This window comes from Botrytis cinerea, chromosome 10 (genome assembly GCF_000143535.2).
Source record: "Botrytis cinerea B05.10 chromosome 10, complete sequence".
Classification (NCBI taxonomy): Eukaryota; Fungi; Ascomycota; class Leotiomycetes; order Helotiales; family Sclerotiniaceae; genus Botrytis; species Botrytis cinerea.
Window position 1 is genome coordinate 544,170 of NC_037319.1, and position 23,766 is coordinate 567,935.

The 23,766-nt window shown below is 41.8% G+C and overlaps 6 protein-coding genes across 6 annotated transcripts; 5 read left to right on the plus strand and 1 right to left on the minus strand.

The window, feature by feature from the left end:
- Positions 1-4,797: 4,797 nt before the first annotated feature.
- On the plus strand, positions 4,798-6,149 carry BCIN_10g01430 (hypothetical protein). Its single transcript, XM_024695450.1, has 2 exons — positions 4,798-5,643; positions 5,703-6,149. The coding sequence occupies exons 1-2, from the start codon at positions 4,863-4,865 to the stop codon at positions 5,951-5,953; spliced, it is 1,032 nt and encodes a 343-aa protein (XP_024551244.1). The 5' UTR covers positions 4,798-4,862; the 3' UTR covers positions 5,954-6,149.
- Positions 6,150-6,437: 288 nt separating this feature from the next.
- On the minus strand, positions 6,438-9,787 carry BCIN_10g01440 (hypothetical protein). Its single transcript, XM_024695451.1, has 2 exons — positions 9,249-9,787; positions 6,438-9,180 (listed from the first exon to the last, which is right to left on the minus strand). The coding sequence occupies exons 1-2, from the start codon at positions 9,394-9,396 to the stop codon at positions 6,806-6,808; spliced, it is 2,523 nt and encodes an 840-aa protein (XP_024551245.1). The 5' UTR covers positions 9,397-9,787; the 3' UTR covers positions 6,438-6,805.
- A 560-nt stretch (positions 9,788-10,347) lies between these two features.
- Positions 10,348-12,792, plus strand: BCIN_10g01450 (hypothetical protein). The gene is made up of 3 exons (XM_001555660.2): positions 10,348-10,908; positions 10,963-12,108; positions 12,201-12,792. Exons 1-3 carry the CDS (start codon positions 10,489-10,491, stop codon positions 12,348-12,350), a joined length of 1,716 nt encoding a protein of 571 aa, XP_001555710.2. The 5' UTR covers positions 10,348-10,488; the 3' UTR covers positions 12,351-12,792.
- A 375-nt stretch (positions 12,793-13,167) lies between these two features.
- Positions 13,168-15,171, plus strand: BCIN_10g01460 (hypothetical protein). Its single transcript, XM_001555659.2, has 2 exons — positions 13,168-13,527; positions 13,572-15,171. Exons 1-2 carry the CDS (start codon positions 13,263-13,265, stop codon positions 14,822-14,824), a joined length of 1,518 nt encoding a protein of 505 aa, XP_001555709.1. The 5' UTR covers positions 13,168-13,262; the 3' UTR covers positions 14,825-15,171.
- Positions 15,172-15,303: 132 nt separating this feature from the next.
- Positions 15,304-16,837, plus strand: BCIN_10g01470 (hypothetical protein). Its single transcript, XM_001555658.2, has 2 exons — positions 15,304-15,747; positions 15,797-16,837. The coding sequence occupies exons 1-2, from the start codon at positions 15,627-15,629 to the stop codon at positions 16,690-16,692; spliced, it is 1,017 nt and encodes a 338-aa protein (XP_001555708.1). The 5' UTR covers positions 15,304-15,626; the 3' UTR covers positions 16,693-16,837.
- A 3,949-nt stretch (positions 16,838-20,786) lies between these two features.
- BCIN_10g01480 (hypothetical protein) lies at positions 20,787-23,667 on the plus strand. The gene is made up of 12 exons (XM_024695452.1): positions 20,787-21,246; positions 21,333-21,379; positions 21,463-21,555; positions 21,637-21,678; positions 21,729-21,795; positions 21,850-21,958; positions 22,103-22,121; positions 22,183-22,305; positions 22,365-22,470; positions 22,557-22,787; positions 22,866-22,894; positions 22,957-23,667. The coding sequence occupies exons 1-12, from the start codon at positions 21,208-21,210 to the stop codon at positions 23,039-23,041; spliced, it is 990 nt and encodes a 329-aa protein (XP_024551246.1). The 5' UTR covers positions 20,787-21,207; the 3' UTR covers positions 23,042-23,667.
- The last annotated feature ends 99 nt before the right edge of the window (positions 23,668-23,766 follow it).

Here is a 23,766-nt window from a genome sequence, read left to right on the forward strand (position 1 = left end):
CTGTTACCGCGTCATTGAAACTTACCCAACTTCAACTCTGATCAACCCAGAAAAGTATCGCATGGTAGCCATCGCCGGTGTCATCAAAGAGCAAAAAGCTATACTGGAAAAATCATACAGCATTCCCGACTCCTAGGCCATAGAGCAGCAGCTGCTGACCTGTAATTCAAGGTGGTAGAGCCCCTGGATGCAGGATATAGCTTAAGGACTTCTCTGGCAGGTCTGGGACTGTGATCCGACACCATCATACCGCAGTGCACCATCATGGTTGTAGGTATCTATCTTAAGCATGGTTAAATGGCTACCTAAAGATTCTCATGCCAATTTTAGGGGGGAAAAGTGCCAGGTAACTCAAATTCTTAACAAAAGAGGAGATGTTTATGACGTGTCAAATCTCGTTCTTAGTCGTTCTTCTACCTCTTGAATTCGTTACGAAAGTACTTTCAAAGAAGCATCTTACTTCAATCAAGCAAAGAGAGTTCTCTTGACTGCCAACATGCCATCCACAACTCTCGATACAACCTATGTACCGGGAATCTTCCGGGTTGGGTTAGCTAGCTGGTATCGCAAGGTTTATGATATCGTTCTTGCCGTCCGAATTGATGAAAATGATGAGCCCTCTCAATACCAGCGAACAGGTGCTGATAGTATGTTTGAGATAAGATTCTTCCACGATGTTAACCCGATGGTTATGGAATTAGTATAGGTAGTTTCTTCAGTGATTCTTTATTCTATTATCTCTAATATATCTAAAAAGACAACGATAAAGTGTTTCGCTAATATCGCTAAAATGAGGCAACTGAGACAGCTGCCGGACAACATTGACGGTATGTTTCAGGTATAGGGCAGATAAACTTAAGATCTCAATCGGTGTCCGATTAAACTTTTAACTAGACTTCTATCACTTCTGCTTTAATTTGATTGATGATTGATATTGCGAAGCCATCAAGACTTGGGGATTCAAATGCCACATCGGCTTACGAGAGTCTTACGATGCTTAAGAAATGTTCGATTTCGAGACTAAACTTTATAGAGAAGACGGGGGCAGTAGAATTAAATGTAGATCGTAACTCTCGGTAAATTTGCAGGTGTCTAAAGCAAGTTAGTTGATACTCTTGTGTCGTGAAACTAATTGCTAGGCTTTGAGGTGTCTAGAAATATGAACCACATACACGTAGTACAAAAAGTTTGGCCCACCAAACCACTTATACACGAAGAAAATATTAAGAAACTTACCATTTAATTCTTTTTAAGATCATCGATAATATATTCAATACTATAAGATATTGATACGTAGTAAATTGAATATTTTTCTATTGTACTTATCAATTTAGAATTTGAATATTGATAAATTGATTTGATGAATAATTGTGAAAAGGGAGCACCTTTTGAGTGTGCCAGTGTTTTCGTGCTGCTTGCGCCACGTTCAAGAACACTGTATCTAACTCGTGGGGTTAGATTGGAGCAACCAGATTTTTCATTCTTGGAGTTTGTATGGAAAATGGTAGGTGAGGGCTGTTTGATTGGCTGTTTGCTTATTTTGGCTTTATGTTACAAAGCTCTGCATTCTGAAGATTTTTGCTTCCAAAATTCAATATCTTGTTGATAATTATATCCTCTCGCATTCAACTCAGTGGTAGAGGGTAACGTTTCGGTCCTGATACATTCTTCAGCATCAAAAACGGTGTAAATCTATGACGCGTAAGCTGACTGAGTTCATGCTGATGATGCACTTATTATTATGCAAGCTTCATGTATGATCTATCGTAAGTATGATCCTTGTCACTATCCTGTCGTAAAATTTGCCCAATTCAGTGAATTCTACGCTGCTCACTGAAATATGTTCTGTGACGGCGTGGGGGCTTTGCAGTCCCTCCATTGTAAAAAACCCACTGAGAAGAATGCGGCTGAATTAAAGGTAGTATTCGCCTAACATGGAGAGCGCCTCGTACATTACGTGTACTGTCTTGATTGGGTCGCGCAAGACGTTTATAGAGTACCAATCCGTCAATAATATGCACTCATCATGCGATCATTGTTGGTATCCAGGGTTTGAAGAACATCTTGACCTTTAATAGTGTGAAGGTAACGAGATCAAGACACAAGCACATCTTTTCAATTATCGTTCGGTACCATTTTGAGATAAACTTGTAAGAAGTGTTCTTCAATTTAATTTTAACATACTTAAAAAATTCCAAACTGTATTCCAGACAACACTGGATCAACTACACACTCGCGGAAGGGATCGAAGCACTACTTTTAATAGTAGGATTTGTTCAAGTCGGTACAAAAGCTATGGATCCAGCAGATCCGAAGGATATAACAGATTCTGATATAAATGAGTCCGGCAAATTAGGAGAAAACATTGTAGGATGTAAGTAAACTAGAAACACGCCCACCTTACACTTTGTTTGATGCAAAGTATAATTGATGTTGTTTTGATGAGTGCAGCAGGTTATTATACCTCAGAAAACAAACTTATATGTCAGAATCAAGACTGATATCAACTTCACTGTAGATTTTAAGCCATTATAGCAGCCCCATAACCGCCTTGAAATGATTAATCGCTGATGTTGTCTTCTCACGATTATAGGAAGTTAGTAATCTATATATCATATTGACGCTCATTCATCACTCACGTAACTTTTTTTAGGGATGCTCCACATATGTATCATCTCCACCCCCAAATCTTCGATTGTCAAAAGACCTACTGCATTTTCAAAAATGGGAGGCGAGCATACAAAAAATAATCAGAAAAAGTGGAGCTTGTCGATTAGTACCACGAGATGGTAGGATTAGACTGTCATTCGATTTCGGTAAAGAATGGCACTATGATTATCAAAATGAGGGAGCAATCTTTGAAGTCGAACTTTGTGTGTCTATACTTGAAGATCTTTTTGAGCAAGGCAGGGACATGTTATCTTTCGGAGTTTTGTATAACAACCTTGCGAACCCAGCGGAGCCATTTCTAACATATTACTCGCCTAAAGATAAGGGGGTCATATTATACGAGTCCACAAAAACCCAGTCAGTAGTATCCTTATTTCTTTTGAATAATAATGCATTTGATAGTTCTGAGTCCTAGTTAATCTAGGAACCGTTGGAAGGGGACAGGAAGATCGATAACTGCTCCCAATTAGCCTATCAATCAATGGAGAAGAGTTATGTATGCAGTACACGAGGTGATGCTGTGTTGCTATTCTGACTCTCAATAGATGGTGCCAAAATCTTTCAGCGGTCGAAGGCACAAGGTATAGTGTCACAGTAACAAACTTCTCTTCGCTATGATACCTACTTGTTGGAGATGGAGATTTGCCTAAAAATGACCCAATTGAAATTGCAATTCAACTTCATCTTCAGTGCTCCAGAAGGTTAGGTAGCAAATCAGCAAATCCATATCGCAACCACGACAATGGTTTCCATATTGTATTCTACGAAATAGTTACACATTCGAAGCAAGATTCTTGTGAAAGTTGCAAGACTGGAAAACTTTACCAGATGACAGCTAAAAGTGATGTTGAAACTTTTTGACAAAGCGCATTTACAGTAAGCCCGTTATTATTGATACGCGAATATTTTAACCACAACTAAGCAGATTTTTTTAAGATCGAAACAGCTCGATACTTTACCTAAATCAAGTATCAACCCCTAGGAAGAAGAACCATGGACTCTTTTGTTACATCTTTTCGTTTATCACGATTTGCATATCCGATGCACGAAGCAAACTATTGGGACAAGACTGTAGATGTAGACTGGTGGCTCTGTAGGCACTATGGGCGATTCCTAATATCAGTGACAGTGTTACAAGAGATCCATGCATACTTACAACTGTTATTGTTGGGTTTGTAGCATACATGATTGTCTTCAATCTTGGCAACATTGTAAACCAATCGAAGGGAATTTACGAGCCGTACAGATCAAAGGTTATAAAGCAGGCGTCTGGAAAAATTTCGGATGATTCTAAGTGGAAGAAGCGAACAGAAAGGTTCGAATCGACTTTTAGCCCCCAAAAAGGTGATGGAGAACCTTCAGAATGGTGGATTCCTATGTACGTCTGACCATACCCTATATATTAGCCTAACTCAACCTTCGGAGCTACACTAACTTTACATTGCGGGTCCAGCTACTCTGTCATAATCATTTCCAAATGGTTTCTTGTTTGCTTTCAAATTGCATTCCTGCGGATACGTCACTTTTTCTGGAAGATTTTTGTTTCTTTCGGAAACATGTTTCGATGGCTACGTCAACTTCTTAAGTTTCCTCGTGATTCAACATCGAATGACAGTCAAGAAGATTCGACATCAAATCATACTTCAGAGACAGTTTGAATGAACGCCTAAGAATTTAGCATCAATGTCGGTTATGTCACAGGAAATGAATATCAGAAGCAACATATGGGAAAGGGAGGAATGAGGTGGACATGAATAAGAGAATGACAACAGTGGACTCGCGAGCAAGCATGTAGAAGGGCTGCTGTTTGGCCTTCTGATGAGACTTATATCTTAAAAGATCAATTCATGCAAAACTTTGTATTCAAGGGGTTCAATATTATCAGAAAAATTGGGAAATATTTAAAGTAAAGGTCAAAGTGTATTTAAGATACGTGAGTGATAGAGATCAAATACAAATGTCATTTATGGGCAGAGTTACAGATGCACCAACTGAATAATTTTGGTAATATTTGACAAAGGAAGGTGTAGCCATGATGAAAATTTTGATCTCCTTCCACTTTCAAGTATTTATCATTATTCTTGGGAAAGAAAGATTGAGCACAGAGCTTATAAGGCTTTCTCCTTCGACCAAACACTTTCATCATCATCCACTATTATTGATCATCTCACTGCATCCAACAAACCTACACCATGGGCAAATCGATAGTACAGGAGCTAATTGGGGCCCACACAGGTGCTGTTGAAACAATCAATGATATCAAGTCGAAACTTATGGGAGACGCACCACTCGGAAAACCAAGACCCCAACTCACCACCCACCTCTCCAACGACGTAAATAGATGGTGGGAAATTATCGACGGCATAGAAAAACATCTAGCTCTATTCAAGCCCAACAACACTTCTCAGATCGAGGACTTAATCAAGGCTACGAAATGGTTTTACCATGGCGGCCAAAAGGAATTTGAACTCAAATTGGTGGATATTAACAATCCCATTGCTATCTACGTACCAGGCACTCCTGAGGAAATAATTCGGATCAAAAATGACGCGAGAATGACCTTCGTGGTTCTAACCAAGAGAATTCGGTTAATCGAGGGCTTAGTAGTGTTTCGAGAGATTCGAAACCGACAACGATGGCTCGATCAAAATCCTCAACGTGCTACCAAGTCTCAACTAGAGTTTCGTGAGGAAGAAATGAGGGCTCGTGATGCGGAGGAGCTTACCAACCTACATCATACTTTATTGAGGGGCTTGAAAATTCTCATTACCTCCGTGACCACAGTACAGGATCCATACAAATCTAAATGGAACATGGAGGGACTTGATATCGAAGGGAAGCTCGGGGTTTCTCGAACAATCCTACTTGCAAAATCAACAGATTTGCTTGAAATGTACGAAATTGAGGAAGAAGTATCAAAGGAGTTCAAGCAAAATATATGTAGAACATTGATTATGATGCTCATACACGTTGGTACTGAATCTATCCCCTTCAGAAAGATGTGGAAATCCAGCCTTACTCACTTCTTCTAGATTACCTTCTCATAGAGATTTCTGATGTTTCAATGTATAAGGACACCATCACAGATTATACTCGGTCAAGAAAGTCGTGGAACTATTTGTGTGGGATGGATTCCATATATACAGAGGAAGTGGCGAGTTATTATACTGCGTGGGAACCTCAATTCTCTAGGCGCTTGAATGCCATAGCAATGGGCATCAGAGCTTTGATTGCTGCTGGACTTGTTCTCGACAAGGGAAAACCGCTACTTGGTAAATCCTAGATATGTACCACATAACTTTTCCACGTGAGCTTTTCAATGGAGAGTTTCTGCGCATGAATCAAATGAAAACATTGTTAGGGTTAAACGAATTTGCACAAAATTGAAGACTATTGAGATGATTATCACAATTCATCGCCACTAGAGAGGCATCTGAACAATCAGCCAAGCCAGCCAATCGAAAATGTATATCCAAGCAAGATGTTAGTTTAACACCCCTTACATTCATACCCACTCAAAAGAAGATGAAGCCGAAAATGAGGAGTACCCTCCCCCTTTAAATTCATAATTCACCTGGACACTTATCCAAAACTACATTCCCATTTCAAAAAGAAGAAAAAGCGTAGCAAACAGCTAACCTCAATCCATACAGCCCTTCAAATAACCCCACAATCGGAAAATCTGATCCTTAGACTTTGCCAAAGCAATTCCAAGTCTAAGAGTCTGTCTCATCATTCAAGATGCCACCAAACTGCAACCAGTCTCATGGGAACAGGACCATTAACAATATTATAAATATCAATTAAGTTAAAAAAAAAAAAGGCTAAAATAACATGGAGGAAAAGTACGTAGTGCCCAGGTATCTATGCGAAATTTCTCGCTTATCCTAACCACATATTTGAGCATTTTCCTCGGGGAAAAATCATATCATATCATATCCCATCCCATCCTGTCTTCATTCATAATCGCATCAGCCATATACAAAAGCCTTGAACATAAACCGACATCTTCATACATATCGTTCCGTTTTGCCATCACATCCACTTTATCTCTTCATCAATAAAAAAGCACATAGACCACCCCTGTTTTGCCAACTCCGAACACCAAACAATAATACAACTCGAGGATCAAAGCTCAAGTAAAATCAACTGTGCCAGCCGTTCCAGCTCCTACACTTTGTCTTTGCCTCTCCATTCTCCTCCTTTGTCGCCTTTCTCTCGCATGATCAGTACCAGAATCTGGACTCATGGCACTCCATGTACCGTGAGTATCTTCCGACATATTACTCCTTCCTGCGTCGAATATGCTTCCTCCAGCAACACTTGGGTCTAACTTCCCAGCACTTTGTGGTCTACCAGAACTCTGTGGTCGTCCAGAGTAGTAACCTGAATCTTTGGGTTTTTTCCCGCCTGCAAATGCAGGGTTGGGTGGTGTAAGAGGACCAATTGGTGGTGGTGGAATACCAGCTTCTTCACGTTTATCTCTAACTACCGATTCAGCTCGTCTTTCAGCTCTCTTTTCCGCTTCCCGTCTGTATCTAGAGGATACTTCGCCATCGCTGAAATCACTTGTTGAATCCCTTCGAGAACGTCTTTGGCCACTTCGGGCTCTTCTCGAAGCACGTTCTGCCGCAGCTTCTTGTTCTGTAAGACGTCTTAAAGTGACGTTACGGTCTTTGTCTCCGTGCATTTTGACTTTAACACTGACAGGTGGGCTTGCAACTGCCGATCTAGAATGGGACCTTTGACGACGGCGTTCTTCTTCTGCGGCAAGACCGGCAGCCCCAGCAGCGGCGGCGGCGGCGGCAGCTTCTCCTTCCTCTCTTCGAATAGATGATCGGCGACGACTTCGACCAGGGGTTGGAGTAATATCACTATCGGAAGGTTGATGAAGAACACCATGTGGATCGGTGGGCATAGGAGGCATTGATACTGTTTCTGTAACGACATCATGATTGGAGCGAGATTGACCCATATTTACCGGAACTGGAGCTGGTACTGATACTGTTGCTCTAGGGGCAGGATAAGGATCGACAAGTGATGAAAGCTCAGACGATTCAATTGAGCTTTGCATGATGTGAGGTCTTGGTGGAAATGCGTCGCTTGTCAAATGTGAACCTTGATTAATGTGCCGAGAAGCTCTCTCTCGTTCATATCTTTCATCTTCTTCGCGTTCGATACGGTCCATCTCCTTCTTTTCTCTACGATCTTTCATTTTCTTGGTAAACCAGCCTATTCCCAAACTGGCAAGTAGTCCATTTCGCAATCCGTTATTTTCTTGTGGTCTTCTAGATGGGCTAGCGGTAGTACCAGATCCGTAGTCGTAGGAATAACTCATAGAATCAAAACTATGAGCTCGGCCGGCCTGACTTCGTACTGGTCTAGGAGTTACGGGCGTTACGGGTCTTGGAGTTGTTGGACGTGCTTTTCCAGCACTAATAGCAGCCGCAGCAGCTATTGGAGCTCCAGGTCCAGGTAAGACGGAGCGACTTTCATAACGGTCCGTTCGTTCAGTTGTGAGAGTTGAATCACTATATTCACTGTCATTGCGTCTATGTTGTCTTCTACCTGGAGTATCCGGAGCAACAGAAGAATATTCATCCTCATGTTTTGTTCGTTGTCGTCGATCGAAGAAACTCTTGGCGAGCGCACCAGCTCCAAGAACTGCCGCACCCTTGAATAATGAATTCATAACGCCACCGTCTTCCTTTTTCCTAGACTCATATTTCTCTTCTTCCACGTAACTTACTGATCCTCGTCGAGATCTGGAGCCCCTGCGGGAAGGTATGACTTCTCGAATTCTGCTGTGACTGCGACTGCGACTCCTACTTCTGCTCCTCTTTCGATCTCGATCTCCGAGTAGAGCGGCAGCTCCGGCACCTGCGAGTAATGGACCAAGTATGCCTATACCGAAAGAACTTTTCCTTCTCTCTTGAATTACCTCGCCATGTCGACTTCCTTCTCGTAGTACTTCGGGGAGCGCTTGGAGTGCCCTGTACGACAGAATAAAGTATAGCAATACCAAGAAACCCATCCAGACCGCAAACAATATAAAGAGGTATTTTGGTGATCCATATAAAGTCAATCCTAAAGGTACTTGCGCAATTGCAAGAAGTGCTGTTACGCGACCTATCCATTGATGTAAGACAGCCTTCAATGGAATCCTTCTCAAGACTCGTTTCTTTTCTGAATTATGTGTCAACCAGCCCGATAAGAATTGTACCCAGATGAGAACATAGATTGCCAATCCGATACCATGATGAGGATTCGTTAAACTTCGCGCATTGCCTACTGCCATCCATCCAAGTATGAAGATAACTGTTGATAGAAGAAGCGTCATGATTTGTAAATATATGTGATATCGGATCGCATTTCGTATATCTCGACCGTAAAATCTCGCAATAAATACCGCCGCAGGTACGATGAATAGAAAAGTTATTGCAGCGATGACACCATGAGCTGTGATTAATCCTTTGTATCCAGGCATTGTTGCGAATCTATTTCCCATTCCTATTTGCAGTCAGCTCTGGCATTCATCGCAATCTCAACAAACTGGAGGCCGACAAAGATTCACTCACCATTATATCTCATCGTCTCGAAATTTAAGCCCATCAAATTGGGCAATAGGAAATCATTTTTCGTAGCATCCCATGTCCCATCTCCAACATACATTGTACTTGATGAATATGTACTGCTCCCCGGTGGAGAGAGATCATCAGTCGCCATTGCGACGGGCGGATCAGCCGCCTAACAGCAGATAGTTTCAAAATTCGTAGAGTAATTCGAGATGATTGTTATCTTGTGGCATTCAAGACGGCTATCGAAAATAGAGGAGAGTGCGGAAGAAATGTTGTTCTGGAAGAATATAATATGGCGGCTGGGAAGGATCTCGACTGCGAAAATGTGCTTATCGCACAAAGTTGTAAATAATTATGATGGGTTCGCTAGGTAACCAACGCGGTGAAGCCAATTAGCAGGGCAGAACTGTTAGAAACAATAATTCTTTAGAAAATGAAGCTTTTGATAATTCATTGATATCTCTGAGAATATAGAATCATACTACAGGATTGTATAATCACAGAAACCTAGAACCAAGCATGACAGTTTTCTGGTTCGCGGGGGAGATGAGAAGCAGACAGTTTTTAGCTGGTGGCTGGGTAGCTGCAGCTAGTTTGACAGCAATATCCACCACACAGCTCCGCAAACACCAATCACAGCATGGTGTTTTAGTGCCCGGACAGCACGACGGCTTATGCGGCCACGACGATGGGTCTCTATGGTTTGGTATCACAGTATTACATACAGGCCGTTTTCAAAAAGAAACTCCTCAAAGATGAGAATCTATACCATGTATGGGGCATTGCGTCTGATGAACCTCTCGATGCGCATTGAGCACACCTAGTATGGGCAACGGCTTGGAAAAATGCGGAGAAGTTGTCCCAGAGAGATTGCTGCATGATTGTGCCTGCATGTGTGTTATCGGCAGGGCTCAAGCTTAGAATGGGGGTTCTTCTTGATGTTGCTACTTCTTGAAGGGAAACGACACTACTATCTTCGAGTACCATTGTCATCCTTAACTTTCGAGATTTGCACTTGGTCAGTCGCCAGTCGCTAGTCATGATGCATGCGAATTTCTGTTGGATCAACGTGTCGCAATTGGTCGGCTCCGTTGCCCCTGTAATCTTTGGAGATAACCATTTAAATCCGGTAATAGACGGTCAAAATTCGCCGTTTTGGATGTCATGAGAAGTTGTATAAAGCTCAACACATTCTGGTTGTACAATTCGGTGGTTATTAGAACTATTGCTAGGTTCCACAATGGAGAAAGAATCCGAAATCTCATCTACTAGTCAACTTGATATTGTTCCCGAGATTAGTGCTCAGAAACCCTCCAACCCTCAAGAGAACCCCAACCCTCAAGAGAACCCCAACCCTCCCGACATCACGTACGTGCAGCCTCATAGCGGTATCGGTGTTGAAAATTCGATCAAAACCATTGATAATGGAGTACTCGAGCCACCTTCAGGAACGGTCGAAAACACGCAACCTAATGCAGTATCAGATGTTCCATATAGTGTTTTTACTGTCTCTCAAAAGAAGATGATTGTCCTTACCGGGTCCATGGCAAGCCTCTTCTCTCCCATGTCAACGAGCATATATTATCCATCCCTCAGTCAAATTGCGAAAGATCTTCATGTATCAGATGCAAAAATCAGTCTTACGGTTACTTTGTTTTTAGTATGTGGTATTCGGTCTTCCCTCTTTATTTGTAGTATTCTAATCAGTCTCTAGGTTATTCAGGGCTTAGCACCCATGATGATTGCGGGATTATCAGATAAAGCTGGAAGACGTCCTGCATATATCATTTGTTTTATCATTTACTTTTTCACAACTCTCGGTCTTGGACTTCAAAACTCATATCCGGCGTTGATAGCCCTACGCTGCTTACAAAGTGCAGGAAGTAGTGGTACAGTAGCTCTTGCTAATGGTTTAGTTGGTGACATTATCACTTCTTCTGAACGTGGTACTTACGTTGCATGGGCTTCTCTTGGTAGTATTCTTGGCCCTATGGTTGCTCCTATCATTGGAGGAATACTGGGGCAATATGCAGGTTGGCATTGGATATTTTGGTTTCTCTTAATATATTCATGCATTGTCTTTATACCCCTTATTCTCTTTCTTCCGGAAACTTGCCGAAATCTAGTTGACGATGGTTCAATACCACCACCATTTCTCTGCATGAATATTACAGACCATATACGACATTCGAATCGTCGTAAGAAGGGAATTCCCTTGGATGCAGAGAAGCTTACAGCCCTACGCAAGAACTACAAGCTACAGGTCCCAAATCCGCTTTCTACACTCAAAGTTCTTGCGGATAAAGAAGCAGGACTACTACTAGGCGCTGCGGGTATAAGTTTGGCTTGCTATTATGCAATTTCTACAGGCGCTTCGTCACAATTCGGCTCTTTGTATGGATTCTCACAGCTAAAAGTATCATTGATGTTCATTCCTGTCGGTGCAGGATCTCTTGTCTCTGCTTTTACTACTGGCAAGATAGTAGACTTCAACTATCGCCGATATGCCAAGATCCATAAATTTCCACTCATCAAAAATCGACAAATGGATCTCACCAATTTTCCAATCGAGAGAGCGCGACTAGAAATTTCACTCCCGTTGTTCTATCTCGGTGCTTTGGCCATAATTGCTTATGGTTGGGTCATGGGTCACCACGTTAGTATTGCTGGTCCAGTGATATTATTGTTTGTGATAGGGTATACCCTAGTTGCAAGCTTTCAAGTTCTCAATATCTTGATGGTGGATATCTATCCTGGTAAACCAGCTATTGCCACAGCTGCAAATAATGTGGTGCGATGTGAACTGGGAGCGATTGCGACTGCGGTTATTGTCCCTATGGTCAATGCTATTGGTACTGGAGTAAGTTTAATATTCTTTTAAACCTAATAGAGCGACTGAATTATCATTTTTTCACGGGAATATTGAAAAGAAATGTACTGACAATCCAACAGTGGTCGTATACGATTCTTGCTCTTCTATTTGTGATCTACGGTCCAGTATTGATAATAATCATGAGATCCGGAATACGATGGAGAAGCCAGAAGAAAGTTAAAGAGGTCGAATCAGCTAAAAGGAAACAAGAGAGAAACGGAGATAGGTAGTCGTAGGCTGGCCACCTATGAATTAACACAAGTCTATCAACTCAACCAAACCTTGTACGTGAGGGTCGACTCCATCTCATTCTGCGCTGATTATATTCGGCCTTCCATTCATCGTTTCAAAAATTTGATCACTTCTAATTACGGTAACCAAGAATTCACGCAAAACAACACCCAGTACCCACCCAGTACCTAAATGAGATGCCTCTGTGGGATAGAACACCTGGTTGTTTGATGAATCATCAATTTCTAATTTCGCGGAAGTGTTGCAAGAAAATAGTTTGTCAGACAGGGGAATGGAAGGCTCAACTCGCTGGTTTGAGCTCCTATGAGGCAATCAAAACCTCTCAAAGGCATGATGTCTTACTTGCTAGCAACCCGATTTAATTTCTGGCCAAGATATCAGCCATAAACTCTTTCAATTCAGTGCTATTTCTTCCTGCCACATGAATGCTGCAAGTGATTCACGTAGGCTTGCTAAGCTAGCTTTTGAATTTTGAAGTATATCAACATAGAATTTTCATCGTCTGATGCAGTATTGACCGCTAGGCAGTATACATACTGTAACCGGTAAAGTTATCAGAGGATTTTGAGCCGTAATCATGTAGGGCATCTGAAACTTTGCATCATGGACGAAAGACCTTTTCAGGTACTAGCTGTACATTTGAGCTGTAGGGTCGGGGGCCTTGAGGTATTCACTATTTTTAGTAATAACGAACTCCAGGTATGCTACGCTCAGAAAATTCAATATTCACTTATCTACCTAGTACTGCCACAGAAAATTTTTGTATGTTCTGAACAATCTCTCCTCGTCTTCTTTGTCAATATTTAAAGGTCAGCAATTTCAGCCAGCAAATTTTGAATCACGACAAACTTTTAAAGGCCTTGAAGCAAAGATTATAACTAATCGGAGCCATGGAACAATCTCCACTTTACCAAGAATACCTTGATTGGCAGGGATTTCGCGATCTCACGGCAATGGTTACTTCGACTGTAGAAGAATATGCTCAATATCTTTCAAGAGGTATTTCCAAAATCCCAGATCGACCAAGACATCAATTAAGAATAGGATGGCGGGACGAAAAAATAAGTGATCTGTCAGATGTGAAGGTCAAAGCAAAGGACAGCGGAGTACAGGAGAAGCAGGCTTTGCTTGAAAATCGACTTATATATTGTCCAAGTGAGTTACACGCAAAGATTATCAACATTGACTAACAAGTATAGAAACATGGCAAATCTCCGAGATTAAGTTTTATCACGATCTTCCAACAATTCCTATTCAAATAGCCTGGCCTATGGACAATGAGGAGATTGTACCGATTTTGGAATCATTCACCTCGTTCTCTAAACTTCCTACCGAGATTCGACACATGATTTGGGGCTTTGCTTTGCACTGCAATCCTCGAGATGTCAAACTTTACGTCGACCGAAAATATTGGAAGCCTCCCAAAAAGAGCCCAAATCATGTGGTAGAGTTAACATGTCATATAAGACAACATGGTCCCATTGCTTCCAAACTTCCGATCCCTTTACTCTATGCCTGTCGAGAATCACACTTGCTTTTTATGAAAAAATATTCCAAGATGAACGTCAGCGTTCCGGTCCAGAGATGCGATCTCAACTTACAGGCTGTAGGACTTCGTAAAAATCAGACTGTGGATTGCGAGATCCGGGTTGACCGCAAAGGATACATGGACTTTCGTCAGGATACATTGATGACGGCATACTTTCGCAAGGTGACAGGTATACTTTGGAAGTGGAATCTTACTACTTTGGATCTATCTATGGTTGAGAGCATTGCTTTACAGCACACATTCCGCTTGATATATCCCAAACCATTTTATGGAGGGAAACGGGAGTTATGGGAAGTACTCGAAACTAGATGCCCGAGTCTAAAACGCCTGAGCTTGATGGTCGGTCGGAATTCACTGGAGAATTACAACTGGAGTCCAGACCAACAACCAGTTGCACGTATTTTGCCAATCAATGCGGAATTTGTTGATGGAGTCACATTTGGTTTTCAAAATCCTTGTCAAGATGAGTACGACCATACAAAAAGCGATCATGATCTGAAATTATTGAAGACGAAGCTTCGAACCTATGTGAAGACTTTGGCTCGGGAGCTTCAAACAAAAATCGATGATGCCGAGCGAACGAAATCATTATACTACCAGCAAGTTGAGCGCAATCCAAACTATTGGCAAAAAGTTGATGTCAACCTGGCTTATGTCTCTTGGGTTGTGAGTAGTTTCTATACTGGGGAGCAGATGGAGAAGGTCATAGTTACGCCTCCGAAAAATTTGCAAGTTTCGATGCCGGACTCATATTTCTGGGCCCAGAGACCAATAGAACTTTTGCATAAGAAGCCGGTTTTGAAATTCGGAACTCAAGGATTCGCCGTAGCTTGTCATCCTGATGGAAGCTTGCTTAACAGGTACGAAGGGGTGAGGGAAATGTTTGAACGACAAGAAGATTGATGATCTGAGCTGGGCATGAGGGATGTTTGCGAATAAGTTGCTTTATTACACATTGATCATTCCGTGAGTCGTTGATACTAGCCTCGCAATCCATAATCCATTACGTCTTTCATCTTTGTGATTGCTCGATATCAGTTCATTTTTTTCGCATCGTCTGTACATTTCTCTCCTGCATACCTGTGTTCGTATTACATTTCAAGTTTTGACAATAGCGCCTGTCCATTTTTACCTCCACCGGACCGCATATTGAGACTGTCGAGAAGTTGTTAGTATCTTGAGGTTAGGTATGTCAAGTGAAAATGGGATGAGATGGTTGAATGGCGGTTTGACTTGCGTTGAGTGAAGCATGAGAAGGAATAATCGAAGGAGATAGAACATAGAGGATGAAGGTGCATATACATGAGACTATCAAAGAATTAAGATTTGATTACTAAGCACGGAGGAATTTGGTACAAAGGCCCCCACTTTCCCGTCTCCCCGGTCAAACCCGCCCCCGCATTTGTCAGGTTTGCTGATAAATCATCATTCGTTATAAGGATTCTAATGTCGCAATCGTAGGAGAGTTAGTTGTAGGTTGCTGTCAGCTCAATATATCTTAGCTCGTAGTTGCTGGCGGAAACATGTACGATTCGCTGGTGGGCTACATTACTCAGACGGCGGAAGTATGATCACAAATCAGTTGATCCTTCTTGATTTGTGATCAGAGAATATGGCGTTCTGGTTCTGCATATAAGTAATCCCATAGTGAGCCTTTGTAGAAGGTACAGAATCAAACAAGACAGCAAGAATCTAAACTGCAACAATGGCATCAACACAACAATCACTCGTCGTGCAAGAGACTGGCAAGCCAGTGGTGAAAGTCACAAGACCTATTCCTACCCCCAAGGAAAACGAGGTTCTTATTAAGACAACATCTGTTGGCAGTAAGATTTCAGAAACCAAGCCACAAAACTGAGCTAACAAAAGTTCTAGTAAATCCACATGATGCCAAAAGTCGAGATATAAATCTCTTTCAACTTCCCATTCCTACGACCTTATGCAACGATGTTGCCGGTGTAATCACTGCCAAAGGCGATAAAGTCTCCGGCTTCGAACTCAACGATCATGTATTCGGATACCCTAAGTTTGGGGTCGATAGCCAAGCATCCCAACAATATGCTCTTTTAGAAGTTGGAAGTTTTGCCAAAGTACCATCCAATATCACCGATGATGAAGCAGCAACAATTCCAGTAAATTTATTTGCTTCTGCTCTATCGTTCTGGTCCGATAAATCTTTTGGGTTCCCAGCTCCGTGGGCAGACAACAAGACCTTCAATGCTTCATCTCAGGCCATAGTGATTCTTGGAGGAGGAACTAGCTGCGGAAAATTCGCCGTCCAAGTCGGCAAAATCACTGGCTTTGGAAAGATTGTTGTGGTCGCGTCAAAATCAAACACGGATGAACTAAAATCCTATGGGGCAACCCATGTTATCGATCGTCATGGTACAGACTCGGAGGTCAAGGCACGTGTTCAAGAGGCTGTCGGTGATGAGATTATTTACGTTTATGATCCTATCAACCGTGAGCATTCATTTGCCATTTCTTTGCTATCTGAGAAGAAGAGAGGCAAGATCATAACACTGTTACGCGTGCAACCGTCTTCCGGAAATTATGATATTGCTCAGACACTTGGTTTGCCTCAAATGCATATGGAATTCTCCAAGGAATTCTTCAAGCTATTGCCAAGCTGGATAATCTCTGGAGAGATCAAGACGCTTGGCTTCAAAGTCTTTGAAGGAGGTTTGGATGTAGATGCATTCAATAAAATATTGGATGATCATCTGGCTGGCAGGAATCCTGGAAAGTGGCACTTTCATCCCAATGCTTGAATTGTAGTTAGAGGAAGATATTAATGAAGAGATTTGAGATTATTCTTATTGACGGACCCGCATATTTTATTTGAAAAGAAGTAGAAATGATTCTTTATCTTGATACTACATCATCACATGAAGAGATAAATAAGTCTATTGCCCATTGAAAACCACTTGATTTCTCATGATTTGTGTATGGCAATTACTTTCCTCACTCTAGTAGTGATATGCGCACTTGCATCTAAATAGCATCGTATGAGTCGTATCTCATACTTCTTCATTCTAGTTCCAGTCTGTCATTGCATACTGACCGTACCTTTGAGACCGAACTTTCATATTCTCAGAGTATTGTCATGTTTGAATTCCTTTAGCTGACGATAATGATGGGTTGGTAGATGAATTACTTTTCCTGCCTATCCATGGACCAATATGGAATATATGACGCTAGGAATGTTTCTTCCCCGCACGAGCTGAAGTTTAGATCACCAACTAATCCTCCATGGGAACTTCTGCAAATGTGAGAATCATGCGACCACGTCTCCATTAACTAGCTGCAGCTCAACAACAATCCACTTGATTGGTGCGAACGTATTCACCTCCCCAAAGTTCTAATGAAAATGTACTCGGGTCTCCTGGGATCCAATTTCTTTTTCTGGTGAAGTATAGCAGACTCAAAAGTCAATACCTTTATAAATTCTGTGTCCGCCTTGGGTGTAGCATGATATGTCAAAAGAAGTTATGCTCCTGAACCAAGCTAGGTGTTGTTTCCTGGCATATAATTTCTCAATGAGGACGACGGCTGGCTGCTGAGCTTCTCAAGGTCTAGAGTCGCGATTATCTTAGATCTATTGTTTATGTATATTCAAGTTGAAATATAAGGCTGTCGCGGTGTATGTTTAGATTTTCAATTCGAGGGAACGTCGGCGACCTATCTTTCGATTTGCCTGTCTAGCTCCGCTGAATATAGTGACTTGAAGCCTCTGAAAATCCTTTATTTCAAGTAAGGAAGTATGTCAAGAAGATATAGTATTTCCCGTCTTTCCACAGTATCGCGAATCGAAGATGAACTTCACTTGTAGTAAGAGTGTCCTGGTGTCAAGATTCATGTAATGGACAAGTACGTAGGGTTGCAAGTTGCTCCGCGGTAGTTCGTGCCGTATTAAAACCTATTCTTGTTACTTTAGTTGACCATAATGAAGCATCATTCTTCTCCCTGCTTGGTTCAAGCGGGCTTCTAATTAATGGGTCAAATGTGTAATGACCACCCCAAGCTCAGAGCTTTATGTTCAAGACCAAGCATTCCACAAATTGCATATTGGCAGGTCCCCATCCGAAGACTAGTTTGCTCTCATAGAATTTGCTCGAAAATCTCTTTGGTTTGCTTCGTCATTACCTAGTTGCTTTAGATGTTGAACTTCCTTTCGTCTGACCTGAGTTTATGTCTCAAAATTTGGCACTCAAGATGCTGCGGTGTTTTTCACCGCTTGAGGTCCTTGGTACAGAATCTAAGTGAGTCTATATATATATATATATTCAGTCAGCCAACCGTCTTGAATACGAATCGTCTTTTCTAGTTAGCTTGGTTCCTGGGCAGCAGTGGCTTCGGGTGTGTCAAAATAAAGAGGCTACTTGGCGGTTTTAGCTGCAGAAAATGGCTCTGAAACAATGGAATCTTGGCAATACGAAGATAGAATGAACAAGGCGAACCTAGTAGCGGTATTCGGCGAATTGATTAGAAGTATCCCTTAAGAGAGAAGTGCAATATTCTGCGTGATCGTCCCATTTAGGCTACAATTTCTAGAAATGCTTATTTGACAAGAGAATCCTCCGAATTGTGAGATTGCCTCACTACTATTTGATAGTATACGAGATTTCAAAGATCGTCCATCTCGAGCTCGCAGTCGAGTGTTTTGAAGAAGCAAGACAGGTTACTCGGTAAGGTCCATCCAGTCAAGGCCGGAGGAAGGCACAGGTATCATGTCTCGAACATTGGATGAATTTCGGACCTCTGAATCTTTATGGCAGTGAGTGCATGATAAGTGGAGTCACGAAGTTGATTTGTAGATATTAGACACTTCATCATGATCACCCTTGTTTTTTGCCCACTCTCGGGGAGGATTGACGTCCCCGCGAGACTCACTGACTGCTGTAAATCCCAATTATATCCAGTTTCGGAAGTAGTTTCTCCGCTGTGATTTCTATTTGAACGATTTAGATTGGCTGAAGACTCGAGAATGATATGTTAAGAGTGATCCCGGATGAGTTTTGTATGCTTAGTGAGTAATGTCAGCAACAATGTTCTTTTCCTAACAGATGGCCGACCTTATTGTTGGGTACCAAATCTGTAGACATTAGGAATAGGAATAGCGACGGCACTAATAGTGCAAACATGAAGATCCAGCTGTTTGGAACGATCATCGTACCATACCGGGACGGGGCGCTCTTGGAAAGCTTGAAGATTGAAAATGGATACACTCCACATGGAAATATGTAATATGACGGGGTTCCATCCAAATCCATGGCACCATTGACCTATACAGTTCTTAGCACAAACGCGACTCATCACGGTAGGCAGCTGTAAATATCCAGTGAGAGATTATTTGATATAGTTAGGAGGAACTGCTGTGTAACGTTACTCTGTGGTTGTTTGACATATCAACTGACTCTCACATATCATTAGTACTCACAATAACATGACGATAACACCGATACCATTGATGAACTAGTCTTGGGTATTTGGAATATCAGACCATTTCAACGTGAAGGGCCAGCCCTCGTCAACTTCTGCTTAGCATTTTGACTGCCGTAATGAATATTTCGGATGCAAAGGTAAGGTTGGCATGCAAGTTTGACCAATGGCCCCCACTCCTAATCAATACAGTCTCCGCTGCCTTCATCTGCAAAGGTTTGTACTGGTCGTTTTTCCGGACTAACGTGTATCATCGGTCATCGAAGATTCACAGTTTCCCGAATGCTACAACGGACCATTTAGATTGAGATCCCATTGGAGAGGTACGTTGAAAGACGAGCTTTAGAATCCTTCTGGAAGTGAAAGAATTTAAAAGTTGTCAGCACTTGTCTGAACTGAGTACAAGTTTACCAAATTTCGGTTCGGAGTATACCCTAACTACCCGATGCATATAGTATGCATGAATGGCTCGCGCGCGGCCACAAGACTCAAGCAGGGGCGGAAGCGGGCATACCTCCACCTAGTTGGCCGTCAACTTAACAGAGTTTTCATTCGGAGGAGCCCAGACTATAATTGAGGTTATTCGTAAGAATTACTCACCTGAGTATACGTGGATGTCGATATTTTTCCTAAGATTGAAGATCCCGATGTCAAACTCAAAGATTATCTCCAATAATGTCTCAGACGATGAAGAGTCCCGCTAAGCCCAAGTCCCATCAATTTCCGACAATATGGTTAAAGTTTAGATTTCCCGTAGGTCGGTTGACGGGTACTAAGGTTGTGATCGAATTATGCTGCATATTTGGTATAACATTTTTTTGTTGGGAGGAAGGGGTATTCCGGGAAGAAAAACAACCAACTCTGGTGCTGCAAGAGATATGTATGTCTATCTTACCCCTCTCTCGGGCTTGGTGCATGAATTACCAGCGGCAGATGCGCATTTGGAACTATCAAATCGTTTGGTTGAACAACTACGCAATCAAACAAATTAACTTATATTCCTCGTCGGAAATCTTTACTTCTTCTGCAGCTTTCAGTGGAGTCCTGTCCCTGAGAACCATGTATAATTCGCAAGAAAGATGCAGAAATAATGTGTTGAGAGTTTTTGGTGTATGTATGTGCGTACTAGGTAATGTGTACAGAGGTTCTGCTCTGGAGTCTGGGCAGAGCAGTATCTCCGATCGATATGGAACATCCATACACTTCCGTTCCGACATTGGCCAAGATGTAGCATGTAGGAGGTTTACTTCTTTTATTAATGATCATGAACCCAAGTCTTTGGAGACGGCTGACCCAGCAAACCGGGAAGGTCGGCTTATTCTCTTTTAATGGGTCAATGCATGAAATGACTAGGATAAAGCTGTGAACGACCCCAAACTTCCAAGTAAATCCCCCCTTCTGGTATCTTCCCCTTCATCCCAAAGAACTAATCCTTAATAACTTGTGCTGGCTGGTCGATTAGCTTCTCCCCCAATTTACCATGAGACCATCGAATGATACCTTGCAATCTCATATATACTAGGAGGCTTGAACTATGCCAACGCATCAATCAGAGTTCATTTTCAGGTTCGCTGCATACAATTTAGCATTCCCACAGAAATTCCCTACCCGAGCTCAAATTAGCAATCCCCTGGTCAGTGAGATTTTAAGGCATGGCTCACGACCCGGGAATTCGTCTCTTGGGATTTTGACGGTTTCCCCATTCTCGTCGAATTTGTCTCGTGTCGAATTGATCTTCCTAAAATCTGTGTTGCAAATTCTTCCAGTACCGCACGACATACTTGCTGTCACAAACTACCATATCTGCCTTTGATTTTCGAATACTGTAGCACTCGACGAAAATCATGGCATTGGAAAATTCGGAGACTGTAGATATAGAAGAGGTACGATCACTTCGGCGCAAGTACCGTCCAGGATGTCGGTATTCACATACACGTATGACATACTAATAGATCGGACTCATTTTTAGGACGTCAGCCTTACCGCTCGTAGTTATTCTTCTTCCGAAGATGATTTGTCAGTTGCAACGTTTCTAAGTTGTCAAAGCCAACACCGTGAAGGATTGCAAACGAATAGCAGTTAACGATGGACAGCGATAGAGCGGGAGATACCTATTCAATAGATTCGAGTGCCATGGCTTTTAAAATGGAAAACGGTAGAAGATATCAGGCATATAGAGAAGGAGCTTATTGGTAAGTGTTCACTTGTTGCCTTCATCTGTTCAATTGTTTGATTCCAAATTTCAATAAACTTTGAGATCTAATACTAGATAGGCAACCCAATGATGAGGTGCAAAGTGAACAAATAGACATTAGGTAACTCGAAGTTTACAGACATACAGAGGAGTGTATTAATCGGGTTCAAGTCATCGACGATATCTAGCAATGTTGGATGGCTCCTTGTATATGGCACCAATACCGGATGACGTCGAGGTAGATACCATTGACCTCCAGAACAATTTACATAGGAACTAATGCGGCATAAAGCGTGTTCTAGATCTTGGAACAGGTACGGGAATATGGGCAATTGACTTTGCTGACCTATTTCCAAATACGTCGGTTATCGGGACAGATCTATCACCAATACAACCCGACAGTAAGTAGCTCTCTTCTTATAAATTGAGCCAGTTTCTCGTCCACGAATCATCCACCTTTCTGAATTCATCATATTTCGCGACTTCATGACTTTGCGCTTTTAAGGCCTTATTCGTTGTACAGGCGCTGACTTGAACACCCCTAGTGGTTCCTCCAAACTGCAGGTAAAGTATTTGACAATCGCAATAATCCGTGTATTCACAGCGGCTAATCAAAGTTCTCCAGGTTCGAGATAGATGACTGCACAGAAGAATGGACGTACCCGCCAAATTACTTTGATTTCATACATATTCGTTCGCTTTTGGGCAGCGTCGCCGATTGGGACAAACTGTACGCACAAGCTTTCAAGTAAGGCCCCATACAAATAACAAGCAATGTATAGTTCTTTTAGCTCTAATCATTATCAGACATTTAAAACCGGGGGGGTATATTCAGCACCTAGAACCATCATTATATATACATTGCGATGACAACACTTTACCACAAGACAGTCCATTGTATAAGTTCTCTGAGGTATATAGATATCAAGATTTTTCATCCAAGTTATTTCTTTTCCCAAGTTAATGTACGACTACTAACTTGTGACGGCCTTCAAATAGCTTTTCAATGAGGCTGGAAAACGTACCGGACAATCATTAGATCTGTGCCCAACAATGAGCTCAAAAATAGCCCAAGCTGGGTTCGTCAACCTTCATGAAAAAACATATAAAACGCCATTAGGAGAATGGTCAAGCGATCCGAAGTTACAAGAGCTAGGAAAATGGAATTTGTTACAATTTGATGTGGGATTAGAAGGATTTTGCATACAACTTCTTACAAATATAATGGGGGTGAGTTCGGTCCTATTACATGAAACTTCAAAAGGGAAATGGTCGTCACTTGAGATATGAAACTGATGAATTGAATAGATGACTTTACCTGAAGTTCAATTGTTCTGGTAAGTTGCATTTTCCATTCGAAGAGGTCATTTGGAGTTCAAGAGGATTGACGTATGCATAGTGCTCAAGTTCGTGTTGCGGCTCGAGATCGAAGAATACACTCGTACTATCCACATACATTGGTTTACGCTCAAAAACCTCTATAACCTCTCGCGAACAATATGATCGGACGACATGTCACACGAAATTACGATGTCGCCTTACGCAATCCGGTTTCCGGTTTGCGGCGCCAGTGACCAAGTGTATCAAAACATTTTGCCCCTTCATCATTATATGATAAGCGATCGTCTTAGTTGATGACGGCAGACAATAAAACAAAGGATTCTAGGCGGATCGTCATGGGAGTCGGGGTAATTCATTATCGATATACCGGGTGAATTATATGGTCAAATTCTTGAGATCAAGATTCGATGGACGAAATGACAGAGTTGATGGGTTAAGTACAGCACCAAGTACGATTGAAGATTTAAGCATGACTTTACTTCTTATACTCCTTGTTGCTGAAATAGTTTAAATTTGCCCTGTACATATTATTTCATTTATACTAATGGGTCCGCTGGGGTAGATATAAATCTATTGGATGCTAATGCTTCAACAAATTTGCTGAATAGATATCGTTCATTAAACTCCTTTACTTTTGTATATCTTTTGCTTCGGGTCCCCTTGCTTTGGGTTCTCGCTATAAATCATTCCTTCTCCATTTTGCCTTGGGTTCTTGTTTTGAGATATTTTACCAAGATTTTCTTTTGAACCTCCAATTTAACATTGCCCAATCCCTCTTGACGATATCAATGAGTTCTAGAATGCTCATTTCTTATCTACTTTCCCAAAGTCGGTGTGATGTCTGTGCATACCTTGACAATAGATACCG

Coding starts and splice junctions, on each gene's coding strand:
- BCIN_10g01450 (XM_001555660.2), top strand. CDS start 10,489: ATGGAGAAAGAATCCGAAATCTCATCTACTAGTCAACTTGATATTGTT. Junction 10,909..10,962: donor TTACGGTTACTTTGTTTTTA/GTATGTGGTATT, acceptor ATCAGTCTCTAG/GTTATTCAGGGCTTAGCACC. Junction 12,109..12,200: donor TCAATGCTATTGGTACTGGA/GTAAGTTTAATA, acceptor ACAATCCAACAG/TGGTCGTATACGATTCTTGC.
- BCIN_10g01460 (XM_001555659.2), top strand. CDS start 13,263: ATGGAACAATCTCCACTTTACCAAGAATACCTTGATTGGCAGGGATTT. Junction 13,528..13,571: donor TCGACTTATATATTGTCCAA/GTGAGTTACACG, acceptor TAACAAGTATAG/AAACATGGCAAATCTCCGAG.
- BCIN_10g01470 (XM_001555658.2), top strand. CDS start 15,627: ATGGCATCAACACAACAATCACTCGTCGTGCAAGAGACTGGCAAGCCA. Junction 15,748..15,796: donor TAAGACAACATCTGTTGGCA/GTAAGATTTCAG, acceptor CAAAAGTTCTAG/TAAATCCACATGATGCCAAA.
- BCIN_10g01480 (XM_024695452.1), top strand. CDS start 21,208: ATGGCATTGGAAAATTCGGAGACTGTAGATATAGAAGAG. Junction 21,247..21,332: donor AGACTGTAGATATAGAAGAG/GTACGATCACTT, acceptor ACTCATTTTTAG/GACGTCAGCCTTACCGCTCG. Junction 21,556..21,636: donor TATAGAGAAGGAGCTTATTG/GTAAGTGTTCAC, acceptor AATACTAGATAG/GCAACCCAATGATGAGGTGC.
- BCIN_10g01430 (XM_024695450.1), top strand. CDS start 4,863: ATGGGCAAATCGATAGTACAGGAGCTAATTGGGGCCCACACAGGTGCT. Junction 5,644..5,702: donor TATGATGCTCATACACGTTG/GTACTGAATCTA, acceptor CACTTCTTCTAG/ATTACCTTCTCATAGAGATT.
- BCIN_10g01440 (XM_024695451.1), bottom strand. CDS start 9,396: ATGGCGACTGATGATCTCTCTCCACCGGGGAGCAGTACATATTCATCA. Junction 9,181..9,248: donor CGAGACGATGAGATATAATG/GTGAGTGAATCT, acceptor GACTGCAAATAG/GAATGGGAAATAGATTCGCA.